The following is a 22,608-nucleotide window of genomic DNA, read 5'->3' as shown; positions in this document are numbered from 1 at the left end:
TGAGGACACTGAACTCTGGAGTAAGTGTGAGAAGATGTTAGTTCTCTCTGCTTTTTTGCTTTATTGCTTTTTGGGTTGTTGGTCAGGGGAGAACCTCTCTTCTTGGAGATGTTTGTGGTGGGATGTTTGGGGAACGTGGAGGATGAGCGCATCTTTTTGTTAATTTACATTGTTATTCACGCTACAGAGGTGTGCGAGCGGGGGGGGTACATGGTTTGGTGCCATAGGCGGGGTCTGCCAGGCTAGTTGGGCGGGCTAGTTAATGGGAGCACGTGGGGGGTGAACCGGTGGCTACTGTAATAGAGGGGGATGGGAGTGGTGCTTTGTTTAAGTGGGGGAGGGGGGGGGGGGGTACTGCTGACTAAAGTGAGGTTGCCGTGACGCAGTAAGAAAGGAGGGGGGGGACGATGGACATCCGAGGGTGGGCCTTTGGGGCCATGTGACATGGGCCGCAGTCTGGCCCAAGAAGGGCGATGGTTGATCGGGGCGCCCCCGACCTGGTTGGTCACATAGAATGAGAGGGGGCTGAATGGGCCTCTCAAACGTTCGCACGTGCATGCGCATTTGAGGAGCTTGAAGGCGGACATGGCCTTGCTGCAGGGAGAGGGGGTAGGGGGGTGGGGGTTCAATATGGTCATAGAGGCAAGTTTGGACCGGTCGTGTCCAGGGTAGGAGGAGCTTAACGATGAGTGAAGTCTCGACCGGCACGAATGGTCGGGGGGGGGGGGGGGGGGGTTTATATCAATCCGGGCGCATAGGGACAAGGTGGAACGATGGCATGGCTGGTGGCCGAAAGTCTATGGTGGATAGAAGGTACTTAGAGGCCCCGGAGGCAGGATTGTTTAAGGCGTGGCAGAAGCTCCAGATGGAGTTTGGATTGGTGTCCACGGGGAAGGCAGGGCAGTTGCAGAGGGCCAGGGGGGTGAATATGTGGAGAAGGGGAGCAGAATGCTGGCTCACTAACTTAGGAACCAGGAGGCGGCGAGGGAGATTGCAAGGGTGAAGGATGGGAAGGGGACGAGTAGTATTGGACCTGGTAGCGGCACCCTACTTAAGCCCACACCTCCACCCTATCCCCATACCCTGTAAACCTAACCTTTTTGGCTACCAAGGACAATTTAGCATGGCCAATCCACCTAACCTGCACATCTTTGGACTGTGCAAGGAAACCGGAGCACCTGGAGGAAACCCACGCAGACCTGGGGAAAACATGCAGACTCCGCACAGACAGTGACCAAGCCAGGAATCGAACCTCGGGCCCTGGAGCGTGAAGCAATAGTGCCAACCACTGTGCTACCGTGCTGCACAGATGGATTTCCTGTAGAATTTTAGAGATTTTCTGGGGATCTAGGACTCCTGCTGTTAGGGGCATATAATGGTGAGGGAGAAGGGGGATCTTCCCCCTACATTATTGCAGGCTTCGATATCCTCAATACTGAAGAAGGATAAGGACCCGGAGCAGTGTGGGTCCTACTGCCCGATATTGCTGTTAAACGTTGATGCCAAATTGCTGGCAAAGATTTTGGCCTCGCGGATTGAGGACTGTGTGCCGGGGGTGTCTGACGGCGAAAGTTAGGCTACTATTAAATGTGGTAATGATGCCGCCGGAGGGACAGGATGTGGAGGTCACTATGGAAGTGGAGAAGGCGTTCAATCGGGTGGAGTGGGAGTACCTGTGGTAAGTGCTGGGACGGCTCAGGCAGGGGTTTGTGGATTGGGTCCAGTTGTTGTATAGGGTTCCGGTCGCGAACGGTATGGATGAATCGGGTAAGTTTGGGGTACTTCAGCCTTCACCATGGGACAAGCAGGGATGCCCACTCTCCCCATTGTTCTTTGCCTTGGCAATAGAGCCAATGGCACTTAGAGCGTCAGGAAATTGGAGAGGGATAGTACCGGGGGGGGGGGGGGGGGAATACAAGTTAAACATGGGAAGAGTAAGGTTTTCCAATCCAGACAAGGGGGCAGGACAGGAGGTCAGGCGAGCTGCCATTTAAGGTGGTGGGGGCAAGCTTCAGGTATTTGGGCAGCCAGGTGGCACAGGGATGGGAACAACTGCACTAATTGAATTTGGCGCAATTGGTGGAACAGATGAGGGGGAGTTTTAAAATGTGAGACATGCCCTTGTTATCACTGGTAGGGTGGGTGCAGACAGTGAAAATGACGGTACTCTCAAGACTCTTATTTGTTTTCCAGAACCTCCCAATTTTCATTCCAAAATATTTCTTCAGGAAAAGTAATGCACTGATTTCGGGGTTTGTGTGGGCAGGGAAACCCCCACGGGTAAAGAAGGTGCTGTTGGAACGGGGACACGGTGTGAGCGGGAGGGGGGGGGGGGTGGGTGAGATTGCCTTGCCAAATATAATGAATTATTTTTGGGCACTGAATATAGCCATGGTTAGGAAGTGGGTGGTGGGGGAGGGTGTGGCGTGGGAGCGAATGGAGGCAGCCTCTTGTAAGGGCACATTGTTGACGATACCTCTGCCGTTCTCGCCTGCCAAGTACTCCATGAGCCCAGCGGTGGTGCCTCGGTCTGGGCACCGATTTGTGGGAATCATAGATTTGCACCGGGGGGTTGGACACGGGATTTCGGGGGTTGCAACGGGCGAGGATTGAGTGGTTTGGTGACCTGTTTGTGGGGGGGCAGTATTTCAATTTTAGAGGAGCTGAAGGAGGAATATGAGCTGACCAGTGGGAATGGGCTCCTGTACTTACAGGGGTTAAAATGGGGAAGGCAGGATGGGTGGAGGTCAGCAGGTGGCGGCCAGAGATTTTTCGGTCCGGGGTGGGGCAGGGGAGCTGGTGGTGGCACCGAGCAGGTGAACAAGGCGTTGGAGTTCTATAAGAAATTGTATAAGTCAGAACCTCTGGAGGATGAGTCAGACATGAGGGAGTTTTTGGGACGGTTGGAGTGTCCCAAAGTAGGGGAGGAGGAGAGGGCAGGGTTGCAGGAGCCCGTGGGGGTGGAACTCCAGGTGGCAATAGGAAACATGCAGACTGGTAAGGCACCAGGCCCGGATGCTTTCCTGGAGTTTTATAAAGTTTTCTGGATAAGCTGGCGCTGCTGTTGGTGGAGATGTTTTAAGACGTGGTGGCTAAGGGGCACTGCCAGAGACAATGGGACAGGCATCCATTTCATTGCTGCTTATAAAAGGATGATCTGGTGGAGTGTGGGTCGTATAGGCCAGTATCTCTGTTGAACGTGGATGCTAAGATTTTGGCGAAGGTGCTAATGCTCAGGTTGGAGGAGTGCCTCCCGAAGGTGATTGGGGAGGATCAAATGGGGTTCATAAAGGGCAGACAGTTATTGTCAAATGTGCAGCATCTATTGAATGTAGTGCTTTCTCTGGCAGAAGGGAGGGGGTTGGAAGTGGCTGGGTACAGAGATGGTGTTTGATTATTTAGAGTGGAGCTATTTGTTTGCTGTGTTGGAGAGGTTTGGGATTGGGCCGAAGTTTGTGGCAAAGGGTGAAATTGTTGTATAAAGATCCGGTGTCGTATGTGCGCACATGAGAGATTAATTCAGGGTACTTTCCATTGCATAGGGGAACGAGACAGGGCTGCCCCATGTCCCGTCTTCTGTTTGCACTGGCAATAGAGTCCTTGGCCATAGCACTGAAGTGCTCAGATAATTGGAGGGAGATAGTGAGGGGGTTGCGGATGATCGGGTGTCCCTGTTTGCGGATGATCTGTTGCTGTATATCTCCAACCTGGGTTCTTCAGTGGGGAATATAATGGTACTGCTTAGGAGATTTGGGACTTTTTCAGACTACAAGTCGAATTTGGGTAAAAGTGAGTGTCATGATATGTATATTGACTGGGATGTAAAGAGTTAACAAGTTAATGATAATGCTTATCACTAGAGGGAACCACAGATCATCTCGGTGATCTATGGGAGAATTTTGGGGGAGGATATTGCATTTCTGGAGGGGGTTAAGGCCAAATGGGAGGTGGTGTTGGGGATGGCGCTGGAGGTGAGGCTGTGGTGTGAGGCGTGTGTGCGGAGGGTGAATGCCTCAACCTCATGCGCGAGGCTGGGTTTGATAAATGTAGTGCATAGGGTTCATCCGACAAAGTCAAGGATGAGCCAGTTGCAGGAGGGTGTGGAGGATATTGGTGAGCGGTTTGGGAGAGGTCCTGCCAATCACATACATATATTCCGGTCCTGCCCAAAGTTGGACAAATTTTGGAGGTCGTTCTTCAGCACCATGTCGGTGGTCTTGCACGTGGATTTAGAGCTTAGTCCTCTGGGGCCATATTCGGGGTGTCGGACTTGCCAGAGCTGCAGACGGGAGTGGGGGCAGATGTTTTAGCCTTTGCCTCGTTGATCGCTCGCAAGAGCGTCCTGTTGGGGTGGAAGTCCGTCTCTCCACCATGTGCCTCAGTGTGGCTGGGAGATTTAATGGAGTTCTTGCACTGGGAAAAGGTGAAAATTTCTCTCAGGGTGGCCGAGTGAAGACTCCCATAAGAAATGGGGTTTGTTTTTACTGGGGGGGGGGGTGGTTTTACTTAATACTGTTGTGTACTTTAAATGTTAAAACTTTTGATTTAAAAAATTTGTTTTAATGTAGGTCACAATTTGTAATAGCTGCAATTCCTGTAGAGATCTCTATCTTTTACGGTTAAAGTGAAAATATTGCAGTAAAACACCTACAGAAAAAAGCAAATTCTATTTCCAACCATTACTGTATTGCTCATTTGGTATCAGCTGTACCGCAGACACTTTCGCCTGTGAGTCACAAGGTTGTTGAGACAAGTCTGAACGATACTGGAGCACAATCATTTCTGATGGAAGGTCATTGATCTGAAATGTTGTGCAGAGTTCTCCCATCCAGGACTAGGTCCCTTGGCAAACGACAACAGGAAATCACATCATATTTTAAAATATTTTTTATTCATTTTTGGGATGTGGGTGTCACTGGCTAGGCCAGCATTCATTGCCCGTCCCTAGTTGCCCTTCAGAAGGTGATGGTGAGCTGCCTTCTTGAACCGCTGAAGTCCCGGAGATGTAGGTGCACCCAAAGTGCTGTTAGGGAGGGAGTTCCAGCATGTTGCCCCAGCGACAAGAAGGAACGGCGGTATATTTCCAAGTCAGGGTGGTAAGTGACTTGGGGGGGAACCCCCAGGTGGTGATGTTCCAAGGTACCTGCTGTTCTTGCCCTTCTAGATGGTAGTGGTTGTGAGTTTGGAAGGTACTTGCCTGCTGCCTGGAATTTCGATTGTTAGGGGAGGTATACTTTTTCTGTCTAATTTTGCTGCATCAGATCTTAATTATTGTTTCTCAATAAACTCATAAAATAACTTATGACTCATCAATTGTCTGTTTAGATTATTTGTGGTCCCCGAAACCCAGTTTCTCTCATAGTCAGTATGCATGCTTAAAACTACAAAACTTCAAACATTCATCCATTAACTGACAGCCTGAGCCACTTCCCACAACAATTTACATCTCTGTCGGGGAGAAAAGGCTTTCATTTTCATAGCGTTTTTCATGAACCAGATATCCTTAAAATGCTTCACAGCCAATGGACTACTTTCGAAGTGTATGCGCAGTTATAATTTAGGACCTCTTGTCATAATAGAAACTGTTGCAATCTGGAACTCAGCATCCTAAAAGGCCCAGGTGTTTCAAAGGATAATTATCAAGCACAATTACACCAAGCTACAAAGGTATTGGTGTAGATGCCTAAAAGTTTTGATCAAAGAGGCAGTTTTTTTATTGGTGTCCTACAGAAGGAAAAAGTGGTTGAGGCAGAGAACTCCCTCCCGCAAAAAGCTATGGGCGCTGGCTGGGTCAATTCAAATTTGTAAGATTGAGATGGATTTTTTAAAAATTAGGCAAGGTTATCAAGGGAAGCAGAGCTTCTAGGTTCGATTCCCGCTTGGGTCACTGTCTGTGCGGAGTCTGCACGTTCCCACTGCGTCTGCGTGGGTTTCCTCCGGGTGGTCCGGTTTCCTCCCACAGTCCAAAGATGTGCGGGTTAGGTGGATTGGCCATGCTAAATTGCCCTCAAGTGTCCAAAAAATATTAAGTGGAGGTTATTGGGTTACGGGGATAGGGTAGATACGTGGGCTTCAGTAGGGTGCTCTTTGTAAGGGCCGGTGCAGACTCGATGGGCCGAATGGCCTCCTGCACTGTAAATTCGATGATTCTATGAAATGTAGGTAAATGAAGGCGAGGTACAGATTAGCAGTAATCCAAATGAAACAGGCTCAAGGCTGACTGACTTGCTCCTATTTGCTATATTCCAGCGTGATACATCATGTACGGTGCTGGAGCAGAAAGTCATAATGTACAGTTTTGTCAATGTACAAGGCATTACCAATTTTGTCAGCTTTCTAAATAATTGATTTTAGTTTCAGCTTGAGACTAAGTCAAATCTGGCTGCATTGCTGCATGCACACTTTCTCTGCTGTGCGTAGGAGGCTGGTGCATAAAGTAAAAACCCCATGGAACTGGAGAAAGTATGCGAGTGTGGATTGAAAATTGGCTGTCACATAGAAAACAAAGTTGGAATAACTGGGTCCTTTTAGGAGTGGAAAGATGTACCACAGGAATCAGTTCTCGGAATTGTTCACTAGTTACATTAATGACCCAGAGGGAGGAACAGAATGGAAGGAGGAACAGAATGGAAGGTTTCCAAATTTGCTGATGATACGAAAATAGGTGTGACGGGCATGTTGTGATGAGGAAATTGTGATTCCGCAACGGGATATAGATTGGGTGACTGGGTGAAAACCTGGCAAATGGAGTTTAATGTGGCGAAGTGTGGCCATGCACAGCGGTAGGAGGAATTAAAATGCAGATGATCCAAATGGACAGAGACTCTAGGTGAGTGAAGTAGAGGGATCTAGGTGTTCTCGTGCATGAATCACAAAAAGCTAGCTGGCAGGTCCAATAAGTCCTTAAGATGGCAAACAGCATTTTGGCCTCTATCGCAAAGTGGTTGGAGTTTAAAAATAGGGAGATTTTGTTGCAATTGTACAGGGTATTGGTGAGGCATTGCCTATAGTTTTGTTCCCCTTACCCAAAAAAGGATATAGTAATATTGGAGGCAATCCTAAGGAGATTCACCAGGCTAATTCCTGGGATGAGAGGATTGTCCTATCAAGAAAGATTAAATAGTCTGGACCTGTATTCCTTGGGAGTTTAGAAAAGTGAGGGCTGACCTTATTCAGACATACAAGATCCTGAGGGGGTTTGACAGGGGAGTTGTTTTCACTGGTGGGAGAGTCTCAATCAAGGGGACATAGCTACAAGGTAAAGGGCTGATGATTTAAAACTGAGATGCACAGACATTTCTTCTCACAGTGGGTGGTGAATCTCTGGAACTCTCTGCCCCGGAGGGTGGTGGAGGGTGCATCATTGGAAGTATTTAAAGTGGAGGTGGATAAATATTTGACAGATCGAGGAATAGAGGGCTATGGGAAATGGCACAGAAAAGGAGTTGAGACCGGCATAGATCAGCCATGATCGTATTGGGCAGGCTTGAGGAGCCTACTCCTGCTTCTATTTCGTGTGTTCTAGTGTGTACCTTTTGCTTGTCAGCCATGGCTCGGTTGGTAACACTCTTGCCCTTGAGTCAGAAAGTTCCATGTTCAAGTTCCATCCAGAACTTGAGCATAAAGATCAAGCTGGACATTCCAGGAACTGCACTCACAAAGATGCTGTCTTTCAATTGGGACACTAAACTGAGGCCCGTAGGCCTTCTCGGGCAGATGCAAAACATCCCACTGCACAATTTCAAAGAGCCAGGGAGTTATCCTTGGCATCTTTTTCTTTTCTTTATTCTTTCATGGGATGTGGTCATCGCTGGCCAGGCCAGCGGGCAGCACAGCGGTTAGCAGGTTTGATTCTGGCTTGGGTCACTGTCTGTGCAGGGTCTGCATGTTCTCCCTGTGTCTGCGTGGGTTTCCTCCCACATATCCCGAAAGACGTGCTTGTTAGGTGAACTGGACATTCGGAATTCTCCCTCAGTGTACCCAAACAGGCGCCAGAGTGTTGCAATTAGTGGCTTTCCATTATAACTTCATTGCAGTGTTAATGTAAGCCTACTTGCGACGATAATAAAGATTATTTGTTGCCCATGAACTGCTCTCGCCAGATTATTTCAGAGGACAGTTAAGGGTCAACCATATTGTTGTGGGTCTGGAGTCACATGTAGGCCCGACCAGGTAAGGACGGCAGATTTCCTTTCCTAAAAGGGCATTAGTGAATCAGATGGGTTTTTATGAAAATCGGCAATAGTTTCATGATCAACATCAATGATATTAACTTTATCTCCAGATTTATTAACTGTATTCAAATTCTACCAGTTGCAATGGTGGGATTTGAACTGATGCACGCAGAACATTAGCCTGGGTCTCTGGCCAATATTTATCTTTCAATCAATACCACAATAACAGATCATCACATTATAGTGTGCAAATCGGTTGCCATGTTTTCTACATTACAACAGTGACTACACTTTAAAAGTTCCTCATTGGCTGTAAAGTACTTTAAAATATCCATTGATTTGAATGGCGCAAAATAAATGCGCACTTTTTTATCATTCCAGTTACAATCAGTAATTCCACAGATGGAGAGGACAGTAGTTTCACATTTCTCACCCAACAGGTAGAAGAGATAAAGAAAAATAAGGAAGAATGTGGTGGGGTGAGAATCCACTCGCAGAAAGTCGCCACGTTCCGGCTGCAACCTGATGTTGTTTTTGTGCCCGATGTCAGTCAGGAAGAGGAAGAGTGGTCCGATTCCCTAGTCATCGAGACAACATCGGCGTTGGAGAGAGGGGAGGCCTGTGGGATGGGCTAACTACTGGCTTCATCTCAGGAACTGCTCGTTTAATTCCATGAGCCACTGGCTTCACCTCTCGAGCTGCCAGCCTCAACTCGTGAGCCATTGGTTTTGCGACTTGTTACGGCAAAACCCATCCTTTTGGTTTGGATGCCACCGGTTTGGTTGCCACTGGTTTAAATGCTATATTAGCCATTTGCTTTTTCTGCTCTGCTGGAGTCATCAATCTATTCTGGCGTCTGTTCGGGTACACTGAGGTAGAATTCAGAATGTCCAAATTACCTAACAGCACATCTTTCGGGACTTGTGGGAGGAAAACGGAGCACCCGGAGGAAACCCACACAGACACAGGGAGAACGTGCAGACTCCGCACAGACAGTGATTCAAGCCAGGAATCGAACCTGGGACCTTGGAGCTGTGAAGCAACAGTGGTACCCACTGTGCAGTTTGCAGCAGTTACCTTGAGGACCATTGCAATTCCAGAAAAAACTGTGCAGTGTGTGTGCAGCACATGCAACACGCAGTCAGCGATGAATTGTGAGCTGAGTTCTGAAAGGGGGATTAGAGTCCCAATTTAAACATTCAAGCACTCTACCTACCCACTGCTTCCAGCTGGCAATCCTGACACTTGGGACTCCATTCCCAGGAGGACTCCACATGTGCAAGTTTCAGCTCATAGAAAGTGTGGCACTGCCAACGGCAGCCACATCCAATAGAAACTCAGTTATGCCTATAGCAACACTATTTTAGCTACATGCACAAATTGTAGCAGAAAATTTCCAACATAAAATATGGGTAAATATACTCCACGTGTTTATTTATTCCGCAAATATCTACCACCGTCCAGTAACATGGATGGTGGCTACTGCATTGGACAACATTCAGCAATGGCATACCCTGACTGTTGTGACAATATGTTGCCACCGCCATGGGAAAGTTCATCAATTTTTACACAAACAAGTTCAAACGTGTACAGGAGTACTGTCAAAGGTCTGGAGGATCTGTTCAAAAACAGGGAGGGGCGAAAGATTAAAATTGTAACTACACACCAATCAATCTAATATCGGTGGTGGAAAATTAGGAGATCATTGAATTAGGAATTCCCTTAGCCTGATTGGAGTTCTTTGATGTAGTATTGTAGATATTGTAAATATAAAAGAGCAAGTATCACAGAACAGATATACTCAGCATTAGGAGCGTGTGATATTAAAAGGACAGCGGTAACATTGGTAGGGAGCAAGGAGTAGTGGCGAACAGACATTTTTCATACTAAACAAATGCTTGCAGTGAGGACCCGTAGGGGCCAAAATAAAGATTATATATAAAAACAAATGGTATAGAGAGTTCAATTTCAAAGTTCGTGGATACATGACAATATAGGAAATATCGGAAAGGATCGAAGCAGACTTCACAAGGTGAAGTGGGCTAACGCACAGCATTTACATATCTATATAATTAAGTGAGAAGTGATGTACTTTGGAGAAACAACATGGAGAGCCATTAAAATTTAAATGGTGATTTTTGGGGGAAGGGGTTTGCAACTAGTTTGGAAGGGGATTAGCAAGAGCAAAGGATCTGGGATATCTATTTACAAATGTTTGAAGAGTATTTTTTTAAAAATTCTTCATTTGTGTGATGTATGTGGCCATCATTGACAACACCAACATATATTGCCCAAGGGCAGCACGGTGGCACAAGTGGTTAGCACTGCTGCCTCACAGCGCCAGTTCCCGGGTGTGATACCGACCTCGATGACTGTGAGGAGTTTGTACAGGTTCCGGTTTCCTCCCACTGTCCAAAGATGTGGTTAGGTTGATTGGCCAGGCTAGATTGCCCCTTGGTGCCGAGGGGTTGCGTAGATAGGGCATAGGTAGAGTGCTCTTTTGGAGGGTAGGTTCAGACTCGATGGGCCGAATGGCCTCCTTCTGCACTGTAGGGATTCTATGATATAATCTCTAATTGCTTGTGAGAGGTGGTGTTCAGCTGCCTTCTTGAACCACTCCAGTTTGTATGGTGAGGGTACACTAGATAGTTCCAGAATTATGACACAGCAATGATGAAAGAACAGTGACTGATTTCAACATCAGGACGTTGCATGACTCGAGGAGAAGAACCTGCAGGTGGGAGTGGTGGTGTCTCTGTGTGACTGCTGTCTTTTTCCTGCTGAATGGAAGAGGTCACAGGTTTGAGGTGCTATCAAAAAAGCCTCGTCAAGTTGTTGCAGTGTATTTGTAGACGGTATACATGGTAGTCATGACGTGCCAGTGCTGGAGCCAGTGTGAATGGGGTGCCAATCAAGATTCTGTCAAGTTTGTCTATTGCCAATTGTGTCAAACTTCACTGTTGTTTGAGCTGCACTCATTAAGGTGAGTTATGCTCCTGACATTGTCTTGCGGTCAAGTTATGGGAGTCAGGAAGAGTCACTCACTACAGAATTCCTAACCTCTGATCTGTTCTTACAAAATTTTTAAGTGGCTGATCCACTTAAGTTTCTAATCAATGGAATGAAATGGTCTAGCAAACCAGAGGGCAGGTTAGAGTCAAACACATTGCTAGAGTCACATATAGGCAGACTGTATCGAGTGAAGCAGATGGGTTTTAATGATAATTTAGTAATTGCACACTCATCATTACTGATATATTCAATTAATTGAATTTAAATTCCTCAGCTGCTGTGGTGGGATTTGAACTCGTGTCTCTAGATTAGTAGTTCACTTTGATGTGGCATCCATTATAACTTAACAAGGCAGTTAAGAAAATAAGGACAGTGAATACTAAAACAAGGAAGTCAACCTCAAGAAATCTCTGATTTTAGGTCACAGGTGATGTATGATTTCAATTCTGGGAAACACACCTTGGCAAATGCTGCCAAAATCTTGGGTGATGATAGCAGGGATGACTGACTTCAGGTACGTGAACTATTTGGAGGAGCTGGGTTTGTCCTTCTTATAGTAGAGGGATTGAAGGTGTCACCTAATACAGTGAATAGAGGTATTCAAAATTATGAGGGGATTGCTCTATTTCTTGTGGCAAGTGGGTCATTAACACGAGGTTATAGATTTAAAAAGGTGAAAGAACTGGAGGAGAAATGAAGACATGTTTTTCATAAGAGGGTTGTTAAGACCTACTGTGCACAATCTGAAAGGGTGGTGGCATCAGCTGTTATAGGAACTTTGGCCACTGGACAGGTACTTGAAAAAAAGGACTATTTTGCAGGATTACGGATGAAAAACTGGGGTGCAAGACTAAATGAGTCGCTGTTTCAAAAGAGCCAGCACAGGTACTATGGAATGAACGGCCTCCTTCCGTGCTGCAGATTTCTTGTAATTCTATGTCCGGACTACTTGGAAAACTGATAAAATCAGTTGCATTAAAGCTGAACATGCAGTCATACTTTGCACTGGGGGTCGGAACATTCTATCAAGACGTGCTGTTGAATGACACGGTTTTGTAGGCAAATCAGGATTCTGGAGGGGTTGGTCGAAGAATGAGGGAAAAAAAAGCTTTGGATCCTATGTAAGAAATCAGATTAGTGGAGTGAGGAAATAATAGAAGTGAATATTGTCTTACAAGTGGAAACCTGACTGACTTATTTTTCTTTCCTTTGAAAACAGACAACCTCTCACTTGTACTCAAGATTATTGCACAACAAAAATCCCAGCTTTACTGATGGAAATGTTTCTATGATGGGGCCTCTTTAGAAATTCTTTAGCAATTCAGGTGTTGCTCAGAATTAATTTTCTTTGGAGTAAGATTCTATCGACGTTCATATCTCTGTAAAATATGCTTTTCGAAATAAGCAAGACAACTGAAAGAAATAACATTCCGCCTTTAATCAATGTCGCAACCAGCAACGCTATGAAGTGCTCCAGAATGAATCTTAGAACAGTCACAACACCGAAGGGGGACACTTCCTTTTTAAATTTATTCTTTCACGCACTGTGGGATGCCAGCATTTGTTGCCCATCCCTATTCAGCCTGGAGTGTCTGAGCTGGTACTCTCACTGCAGGAGCAATCACCTGGTACATTTCTTCCTTTTCTGACAGTGCTACCTCAATTGAACCGACTTCCATATAACTGTCGGGCAGTACATTCCAGATCCGAGTTGCTCGCTGAAGATGTTCATAAGATCCGCCATTTTGCCACACAACCTTAAATCTGTGCCCTCTGGCTCTTGATCCATCCACCAATGGAAATAGTTTCTCCCGTCTCTATTCTGTCCGGGGCCCTTGTGATTTTAAATACCACCATCAAATCTCCTCTTTTCTCCAAGGAGAACAGTCAGCAATCTATCTAAGTAACCTCAGCTTCAGTGACCTTGCGCGTGGCCTAACCGCATTGCAACAAAGATCCATGTTTAGCTGGGTGTTTCCCGGCACTCACAGCGCCGAGAAAGGCCATGCTATCCAATGGGTCTTTGTTGCAATCCGGGACTTCAGCGGGGTACACCCCGCCAAGGCCATACTTAGTATCGTTTCCTGCACTGTGGAGCTCCGCTCGCCAGAACCACCCAGTGTAGAAGCAGATCGGGACGTCACGATCTCTCGCTGCACCCCCCCCCCCCCCCCCCGACCTCATGAGCAGGGCAACCCCAGGCCTGATCTCTGATGCAGGAAATATGCCAGACTGGCACTGCCAGCCTAGCTGTGCCCCTGCCAGCTGGCAGTGTCAGAGTTCCCAACACCAGCATCCTGCCATCCTGCCCAGAGGGCAACCACCTGCGGGCCTCTGATCCCCCCCCCCCCCCCCCCCCCCCCAAAGTGCCATTCCGTCTGATTCCCGTTTGTAGGGCCCAGTACTGAATGGAGCTCACCCGAGGCAAAGAAGTTAGATCCCAGTGTCTCAGTAGATCAGGGGAGGACATATTAAAGTGAGACTAGCTGCCTCAGTCTAATATTCATTGCCGATCCCGCCCAAAATGGGCAGGATTCAGATCGCGAAGTCCTGCGAGATCCCACTAGATCTCTTGTTTTGGATGGATTTGTTTATTGTCACGTGTACCAAGGTACAGTGAAAAGTATTTTTCTGCAAACAGCTCAACAGATCATTAAGTACATGAAAAGAAAAGGAAATTAAAGAAAATACATAATAGGGCAACACAAGGTACCAACGTTGGCAGGCATGTTGCGGAAATACTGAAGCAAGTTAGTGAAACAAAAATTGTCACAATTGAAAAACTGCACAGCATCACAAGGTCCAGCCAGTCAAGTTACAATGCCAGGTGAATCAGTTTTTACTATAAACCATGTTGAGGCCACGCTAAACATTCTCATCGATGCATGCAAATCCATTTGACTGAATCATCAACAAATACAAATCACTCTTTAGATACTCAATGATGGTAGATTTGTTCAGTAATTAAACAGCTACATCTCAAATGTATATTGTGACTATATTGAATGAATTTCCAACTAAATGGCATGATTCAGCAACCTTGCCGTGTCCGACTTGGTGTTGGGACGAGGACGTTAATCTCATGGGATGCCTCGCACAATATTCACGATGCTTAGCGCCTTGCAAGATTAAATGGAGATCCAGATCTTCATATTTAAATGACTCATCAGACTTATTTAAATATATGTTCGCTATATTTACACAGGACCCAGGGTTCACCAGCCTTGCCTAGGAGACGTCACAAAAATGTGAACCAGGCATAACTGGGCGGGTATCCCTGGCCACTGGAAACCCCCAGGTGGTTGGGGACAGGGCAGGTGGCACCCTGGCATTGCCACCAGGGCACCCTGCCAGTGACACTGCCAGGGTGTCAGTGGAATTGCCCTGGTGCCAGACTGGCACTGTCAAGGGTCAGGCCCTGGAGGGCCTTGCCAGGTAGAGGGGGGTGGGGCCTCCCCAAGGTTGGGGGGTGAGAGGGACCTGCAAAATGAGGAGGGGGTGGGGCATGGAGAATATCAGGACAGTCAGTCAAAATGGCGCCCCGATCGGAGAGGATCTCTCCAATCTCTCGAAGTGCAGCTTGGCAGAGAGAATTTCCCCAAGGCCAAAAAAAGTAGCAAGTGTCGTTGGATAGCTGGGTGTTTCTCGGCGCTGCAGCCACCAAGAACCACCCTGCTAAATGTGTCGCTCTGCAGACTCAGGTCTGTTGAATAGCACCCAAAATCTGTATATGTGAATAAAATGGTACCACCACACCCACACCTGTGACTTATCAACAATTTTGAATGTGTAACACTGAACTAATTGCATTCTTCTTAAAAAGAAAGTCAATATCCATATTTTACAATATATGCTCACATAGTAAGTGAATAATATAGACAGGTTTGAATTTTCTTAAAACAGCCAGAGATATTGAATTTATTTTGCATTCTTTCCATTTAGTCAACCTTGACCTGGCCGTCAGTGCCACTTTTGCCAAATCTTGCCTCCTACCTGCTCTTGATCTTTTCATTGTCATGCTGACAGTTCTCATTGGTCATCTCAATTTCTCTACCTCTTACCCACTCTAACCTGCCTCCCGCTGATTTGCTCTACTCTGTTCTCTTAAGTCCAATCCTGACCTTGTGATCAAACCTGCTGCAGTTGTTTTCTGACGTATTGACCTCTACAACTTTCAGACATTTCCTCCCATCTCCCCTGGACCATGGCCCCACCACCAAACATTAAGCAATTGTTTCCAGAACTGCCACTGACCTCATCACCTCTGAAGATCTTCCCTCCACAGTTTCCAACCTCATATTCCCTGAACTCCACACAGCCTGCTTCTACCTCCTTCCCAAAATCCACAGACAGGACTGCCCAGGTAGACCCACTATTATCAGCCTTTTCCTGCACCACCAAACTCTTCTTCCTATCTTGGCTTCATAGAATTTACAGTGCAGAAGGAGGCCATTCAGCCCATCGAGTCTGCACCGGCTCTTGGAAAGAGCACCCTCCCAAGGTCCACACCTCCACCCTATCCCCGTAACTCAGTAACCCCACCCAACACTAAGGGCAATTTAGCATGGCCAATCCATCTAACCTGCACATCTTTGGACTGTGGGAGGAAACCGGAGCACCCGGAGGAAACCCGCGCACACACGGGGAGTATGTGCAGACTCCGCACAGTGACCCAAGCCAGGAATCAAACCTGGGACCCTGGAGCTGTGAAGCAATTGTGCTGTCCACAATGCTAGCGTGCTGCCCTCTCTCCCCTTGTCCAGTCTCCTCCCACCTACACTTATCATCTGATGTCCTAAGTCATATCAACAATTTCCAGTTTCCTGGCCCTAACCACATCCTGTTCACTACAGACGTCCAATCCCTCTACACCTCTATTTCCCACCAGGAGGGTCGGAGGGCTCTCTGCTTCTTCCTTGAGCAGAGCCCTGAACAATCCCCATCCAACACCAACATCACCACCACTCATCATCCTCTGCCTGGCTGAAAATGTTCTGTCACTGAACAATTTCTCCCTTTATGCGGAATACACCTTGTTCCAGTCCTACTCAAGCCCACTCCTGCAACTCTTTTTCCATTACAATGATATCTGTATCAGTGGTCTTTCATGCTGTCATCTGGACCTGGATGATTCTAATTTCCATTCCCCTCTCTCCTTCACATGGTCCATCTCCAACATTTCCCTTTATTTCCTTGACCTCTCTGACTCCATTTCCAGTGACAGGCGGACCACCAATATTAATTACAAGCCCACTAACTCCCACAGCCACCTCAACTACAGCTCCTGCGAGCCTACTTCCTGCAAGGACTCCATCCGATTCTCCCAGTTTCTCCGCTTCCAACACATCTGTTCTGATATATCCCAAATGTATTTTCTGTCCCAACGCATAAACCTTCCCTCCCCCACCAGGCTATCTGTAGCTGGTTTTTAAGTTTTGCTACATCTTTGTTGAAATCTCTCTGAGCTGCCACTATTCACTGACCTTCTACTCTGTTCCAATTGTTCCAGTCCGCATACAGGATACAACACATCTCTCCCTCTCTTACGCTCTGAAGAGCCATGTGGACTTGGAACATTAACTCGGTTTTCTTTCCCTACAGTTGCTACTGGACCTGTTTTTCCAACAGTCTGTTTTTGTTTCAGATTTCCAACATCTGCAGTATTTTGCTTTTATTTTGCCAAAAGTACAACTATCCATGTGGCAAAATTGGGTTCTGCATTCATCCACCCTTTTAGTACTATAAACGCAGTGTCGGTCTCATCTGGATTCAAAAAGCATTCAATACTTGTGAAGAAATACATTGCATATCTTGGTGCTCACCCTTCAATTTACTATTTCCATTAAGAAGTGGAGTTCCAAATACCCCCACCAATGTACTACAAAATAGAAGGGTCCAAATCTTCAGCCAGGGTCGATGCTGAGTAGGTAGATGTTACCCACGTGCACTGCTGTGGCTCAACCATTGATGACTTTTAAGCCGTAACTTCCGATGCCAGCTAATGCATCGCTGGGTCAGTGCAGCCACCCCCAACAAAGACCTTTGGGCACAAGAGACAGAAGAATGGACGACACGCTCCCTTTTCATGACGACAGTTGCTGTATTCAGGTAAGCATTTAAAAGTTCAGGCCGTTCAGCTAGTGAGTAATTTAGTGAATGGGGAGGTGGGTAGTCAGGATCAGGGAGCTAATCCGATGATCGGGCGGGGTGTCGGGCCACTTCAGAGGGATGATTGGTGGGGAGGGTGGGGGTTGTTGTTTGTGGTGCTCAGTTGAGTAATGCTGGCTAACCTCTGAAAAAGGTATTAAACTTAGCATTTCCAGGCTAAGTTTGTAGGTAAGTCCCGTGTATCTGGCTCAAGTCTCCACCCTGAGCTCGGGGTCAGAAATGTTAACAGAGGGTCCCAGGAAATGGAAATCAGCCCATCAGTGACATGCATCTCCCACTGTACTCCCCATCTCCAATGATCCAGAGACTGGGAGATTTGGGCCTATATCGTTATTTGTGCCAGTCCTGAGAACAGGGGTCTGTGAATTGCAGCTCAGAAGCTGCATGCCACTCGTTAAGGGCTCGGGCAGCTCCTGACCTCAACCGATCAAATCGATTTTGGTGGTCATTCGATGGCTTGTTTCTTTTTTTTTTTTTAATGTTCTTATCAACATTACACTGGTGAAAAATTAACACTCTGACTCTATTATCCACGTTTTTATAAAGATCCTTTTAAAATGTTGCTGTAATATTCCATGGCCTTGTTTTTCATCATGTGGAGATGCCGGCGTTGGACTAGGGTGAGCACAGTAAGAAGTCTTACAACACCAGGTTAAAGTCCAACAGGTTTGTTTCGATGTCACTAGCTTTCGGAGTGCTGCTCCTTCCTCAGGTGAATGATGAGGTATGTTCCAGAAACATACAACCGCGCAACCTCAAACAAACCATTGTTTGCAGCAAACTACCCAGCCTTCAGAACAGTGACCACGACACCACACAACCCTGCCATGGCAATCTCTGCAAGACGTGCCAGATCGTCGACATGGATACCACCATTACACGTGAGAACACCACCCACCAGGTACGCGGTACATACTCGTGCGACTCGGCCAACGTTGTCTACCTCATACGCTGCAGGAAAGGATGTCCCGAAGCGTGGTACATTGGCGAGACCATGCAGACGCTGCGACAACGAATGAACTGACATCGCGCGAACAGTCGGGGAACACTTCAGCAGTCAAGGGCATTCAGCCTCTGATCTCCGGGTAAGCGTTCTCCAAGGCGGCCTGCAGGACCCGCGACAACGCAGAATCTCCGAGCAGAAGCTTATAGCCAAGTTCCGCACACACGAGTGCAGCCTCAACCGGGACCTGGGATTCATGTCGCATTACATTCATCCCCCACCATCTGGCCTGTGAAATCCTACCAACTGTCCTGGCTTGACATAATTCACACCTTTTAACCTGGGGTTACCCAATCTCTGGATCTGTAAAGATTTAATCACCTGCTAATGCTCGCATTGTCTGGCATCTTTGAATTTGTCTATATGTTTGTTTCTGGAACATACCTCGTCATTCACCTGAGGAAGGAGCAGCGCTCCGAAAGCTAGTGACATCGAAACAAATCTGTTGGACTTTAACCTGGTGTTGTAAGACTTCTTATTGTTTTTATCATAATTGTCATTTGGGAAGCAGCATTGCTGTTCAAGATATTGTTATTTTTGATTTGATTTTACATTGCTCCTTTTGTTACCAAGATTGCTGACCCCACCCGACGAGTAACTTTCTTACAGCTATCTACGATGAAGCGAAACGCAGTTCCAATAAACAGGGGGGGGGGGGGGGGGGGGGAGAGAGACGTTAAAATGCTAAAAGGGCTTTGCGTTGTTGAGATTATAAAGTAAATAATGGTCTCTGGAGATTGTGCAGATCAGATTACCTTCGCACAGGCAAAATAAAAACCCACCAGCCGGCGGAGAAAGGATCTGCAAACCCGGCGGAGAAAGGATCTGCAAACCAGCCGAAAGAGGATGTGACTGCCCACTTTACTGTACGTGACGTGTAGAGATTAAGAGGCCCCAAACAAAGACAGGAGCTAACATGAGGGGAACAGCAGCCTGGCCTGATTTTCAGTATGAAAGGCAACTGAAGCCCGCAGAAAATCTCCCTCGTAATTTTCCCAACTTGATTTTAATGCCTCAATCCCGAGATACAATCCCTCCCCCACTTAATTAATAGGCACAGGATGTCATTGGGAATGGGTTGTTGGAAATCCCCTACTGGCACTTTTTCCTCCTCAGTTTTATCCATCAACCTTGGGTTTTTTGTGGGGGGGGGTGCTGAGAGATGAGTGTCCCTCACCCCACCCCACCCTGTTGGGCTGTGTTTGGGATGGGACACTTACCCAGTGCCTGGAATGCACGCTTGTCCCAGCAGCAGAGGAAGAAGAGCAAACTCGACACTGGAACTCCGCTCCGCCACATTTTATCCAGCGGTTGGCTCCCTTCAGTCTCTCCGCGGCTTCATGGATCTCAGCTCCGCTCCAAGGCCGCCTCAGCGACCGCCCAGACCCGGCGGCAGCACATTCTGCCCGACGCCCCGCTCTCTCTGTACGTCCCTCAAGGTTACTGTTTCGACACACTCCCCTCGGAACAGGGAGTTGCCCCAATCTTGGACAACTCCGGAGCAAGTGGGTGGACTTTCCAAACCGCGTCATGATCGTTTACGTAATGAAAGCAAAATACCGCCAATGCGGGAAATCTGAAATAAAAATAGCAAGAGCTGGAAATAGTCAGCAGGTCTGGTAGCATCTGTGGAGAGAGAGGGGACTCTAGAGGTAATGTTTGGAGTCGAATTTGACTTCTTCAGAACCTTCCTTGCCTAATCAGCTGTTCTAGAAATTTAATAGCCGAATGAAATGGCCAATACAACAACACTTTGTGTTTAGATAGCAACGTTTAATCTCATCAAACGGCCCAAGACACTTCACAGCAGCTTATTAAGCAAAATTGGACACTGCTGCACAAAGTGGTATTTGGGGCAAGTCACCAAAAGCTTGGTTTAAGATGCGTAGCAAACAGTAGGTCAGTTCACATCACGAGAGTCAGTTATCTCAGTTGGCTGGACCATGATGTGGAGCAACACCAACAGCGCAATGTCAGTAAATTATCAGACACTTTCGACCAGTTTATTAATCAAACATTTTACCCAGTTACCCTTATTTGCAAGATGAACAAAGGACAAAACACAAGATTCACAATTCAACCCGTTTATTTTTAAACCCAATAAAACATCCCCCCCCCCCCCCCCCCACCAAATTATCCCAACTATAATATACCTAAGATTCTAATACTGCCCCTGCCAATGAAGTGGATTGAGCTGGGGGTCCAATCCTCTGAGTCTCAGTCATCTCGAGGCCCTTGTCTGTGAAGGTGGATCTCACACACTGCTTCAGTCCATCCTTTAGTCCACCGTTGAGTCTTCTCCGCTGCGTCGGGTCTTCGCTGGGGAGAGTATCTGTGTATCCTATTATCCTACCCTTCCAGAAGATTCTCCAGCCTTCAGCTGGGCAGGGGTCTTAACACACAATAGAGTTGCCGATTGCAACTCTGCAGAACACCAGGAACTCCCCCCAGAGGTCCATCCTCGGGTGCATTGTTTGCCCATTATCTTACCCCATATAAAGTGATCTAGGTACCAGAAAGTCTGGCTTCATCTGGACAATCCAGAACAATAGCTCCATTTAAATGGATCGATCTTCCAATCTCCAGTTTATAGGACAAGCCCAGACTTGCCGTGGCTGTCTGGCTCTGTCCAGTGTAATTGAGCTTAGCTGTTTGACTTCCCATCAGGCGTGACTGTGGTTCTGACTGTGGCTTTAAAGTGGCCAATTCTGTATTGGGCCTAAGATTCAGGCAAACAATCCCTTCTCTTGATCCAGTGAACCAGATCACACAACACTTGCCGAGTACAGAATCTCAGGCAAACAATCCTAATCTCTTCCCAACATAGAAACCCTGCAGTGCAGTAGGGGGTCATTTGGCCCATCAAGCCTGCACTGAAAGATGACCCTTTGAAAGAGCACCCTACCTTGGCCCACTCACCTGCCCTATCCCTGTTACCCCATTTAGCCTGCACACGTTTGGATACTAAGGGGTACTTTAGCATGGCCAATCCACCTAATCTGCACATCCTTTATGTACATTCTGTAGACATCATAAATATAATGCAAAATTAGACTGCTCTGATGTCAAAATATATTATAGGAATTACAGATAAATACAAAAAAAACTTTTGGAGGTGAGAGCCCTTAATATATCCCTTTGTTATGGTGCTGGATCACGGTTTCCACATCCAGGCGCTGCATTAGTTCCTTCTCTAAGGTATGTTAATTCGATCTTCCTGATGCGGGTCCTTTCTTCTATTTGTTTGTATCCTCATGTCCATTCCAGGGTGAAGAATCCCAAGCAGCATACCGCGAGTGCGTAATACATTCTGAAAAGAGATCAGGGTAGCATCTGCTATTGTTCCCCAATATCTGATTCCTTCTTCCCCTTATCCCACCCACCAGATGCTGGCTCGTGCTCTTTACTGACCCCCTCCCCCTCCTCTCTATAATAATACCTTTATCCCAGAATCTGAGGTGGCCAGCATGTGTGTTTAATTTGGTGCCTTCTGGGGACGATGTGATGTGTGTCTAAAACCACAATGCAGAGTTGCACAAGAGAAGAGAAGGTGGCAGAGGTTCGCAGATCTCGGTAGAGTGCAGGGTGATTGATGGTGGTTATCTGAGGGTGTTAGTTTCTGATGGTTACCAATCACACTGTATTGTAAGGTGGTGTGCTCATAATTGATACAAATGACTTCCGGGTGCGGCGATGACCAGCTGAGTTGCACGTTTCGGCAGCTCCCGGTGAAACGGACTTTTGGGCTCTTGATAGGAGCCCCAACGGCAATTTTGACGGCTAAAAACACTGTGCGGTAAACCAGAAGGGAATCCCCCCTGGATACGGATGAAAAAAGGAGGAGAAAGTGGCCGGATTGCAGTGGATCCTTTAGAACAGCGGCAAGGAAGGCAAGCAAAAACCAAGATGGCGTCGGAAGGTGGCAGTTTAACATGGGGCCCTGAAAAACAAGAGTTCTTGAAATGCTGTGTGGAAGAGCTCAAAAAGGAAATGAAGAAAGAGCTGTTGGCCCCAATACTACAGGCGATCAAAGGGCTAAAGGAGGAACAAAAGACCCAGGAGCGGGAGCTTCGGGTCGTGAAGGCAAAGGCAGCCGAGAATGAGGACGACATACAGGGCCTGGTGGTGAAGACGGAGATGCATGAGGCACATCAGAAACTATGTGTGGAAAGGTTGGAGGCACTGGAGAACAATGCAAGGAGGAACAACCTGAGGATTCTTGGTCTTCCTGAAGGTGTGGAGGGAGCGGAC

The 22,608-nt window shown here is 47.1% G+C and overlaps 1 protein-coding gene across 2 annotated transcripts in view; it reads right to left on the bottom strand.

The window, feature by feature from the left end:
* Positions 1–19,864, bottom strand: part of LOC140410892 (interferon gamma receptor 1-like) — an 81,681-nt gene extending 61,817 nt beyond the window's left edge. The window contains exon 1 of one of the 2 annotated variants that reach the window (XM_072499663.1): positions 19,578–19,864. In XM_072499663.1, the coding sequence (XP_072355764.1) occupies positions 19,578–19,656 (79 nt within the window). In that variant the 5' untranslated portion in view covers positions 19,657–19,864. The remainder of the gene's footprint in view (positions 1–19,577) is intronic. The other variant, XM_072499664.1, reaches the window with a different exon arrangement.
* Between the last annotated feature and the right edge of the window lie 2,744 nt (positions 19,865–22,608).

Source organism: Scyliorhinus torazame, chromosome 4 (assembly GCF_047496885.1).
Source record: "Scyliorhinus torazame isolate Kashiwa2021f chromosome 4, sScyTor2.1, whole genome shotgun sequence".
Taxonomy (NCBI): domain Eukaryota; kingdom Metazoa; phylum Chordata; class Chondrichthyes; order Carcharhiniformes; family Scyliorhinidae; genus Scyliorhinus; species Scyliorhinus torazame.
The sequence above is the reverse complement of the archived record's forward strand: the minus strand, read 5'-3'. Positions and strand labels throughout refer to the sequence as shown.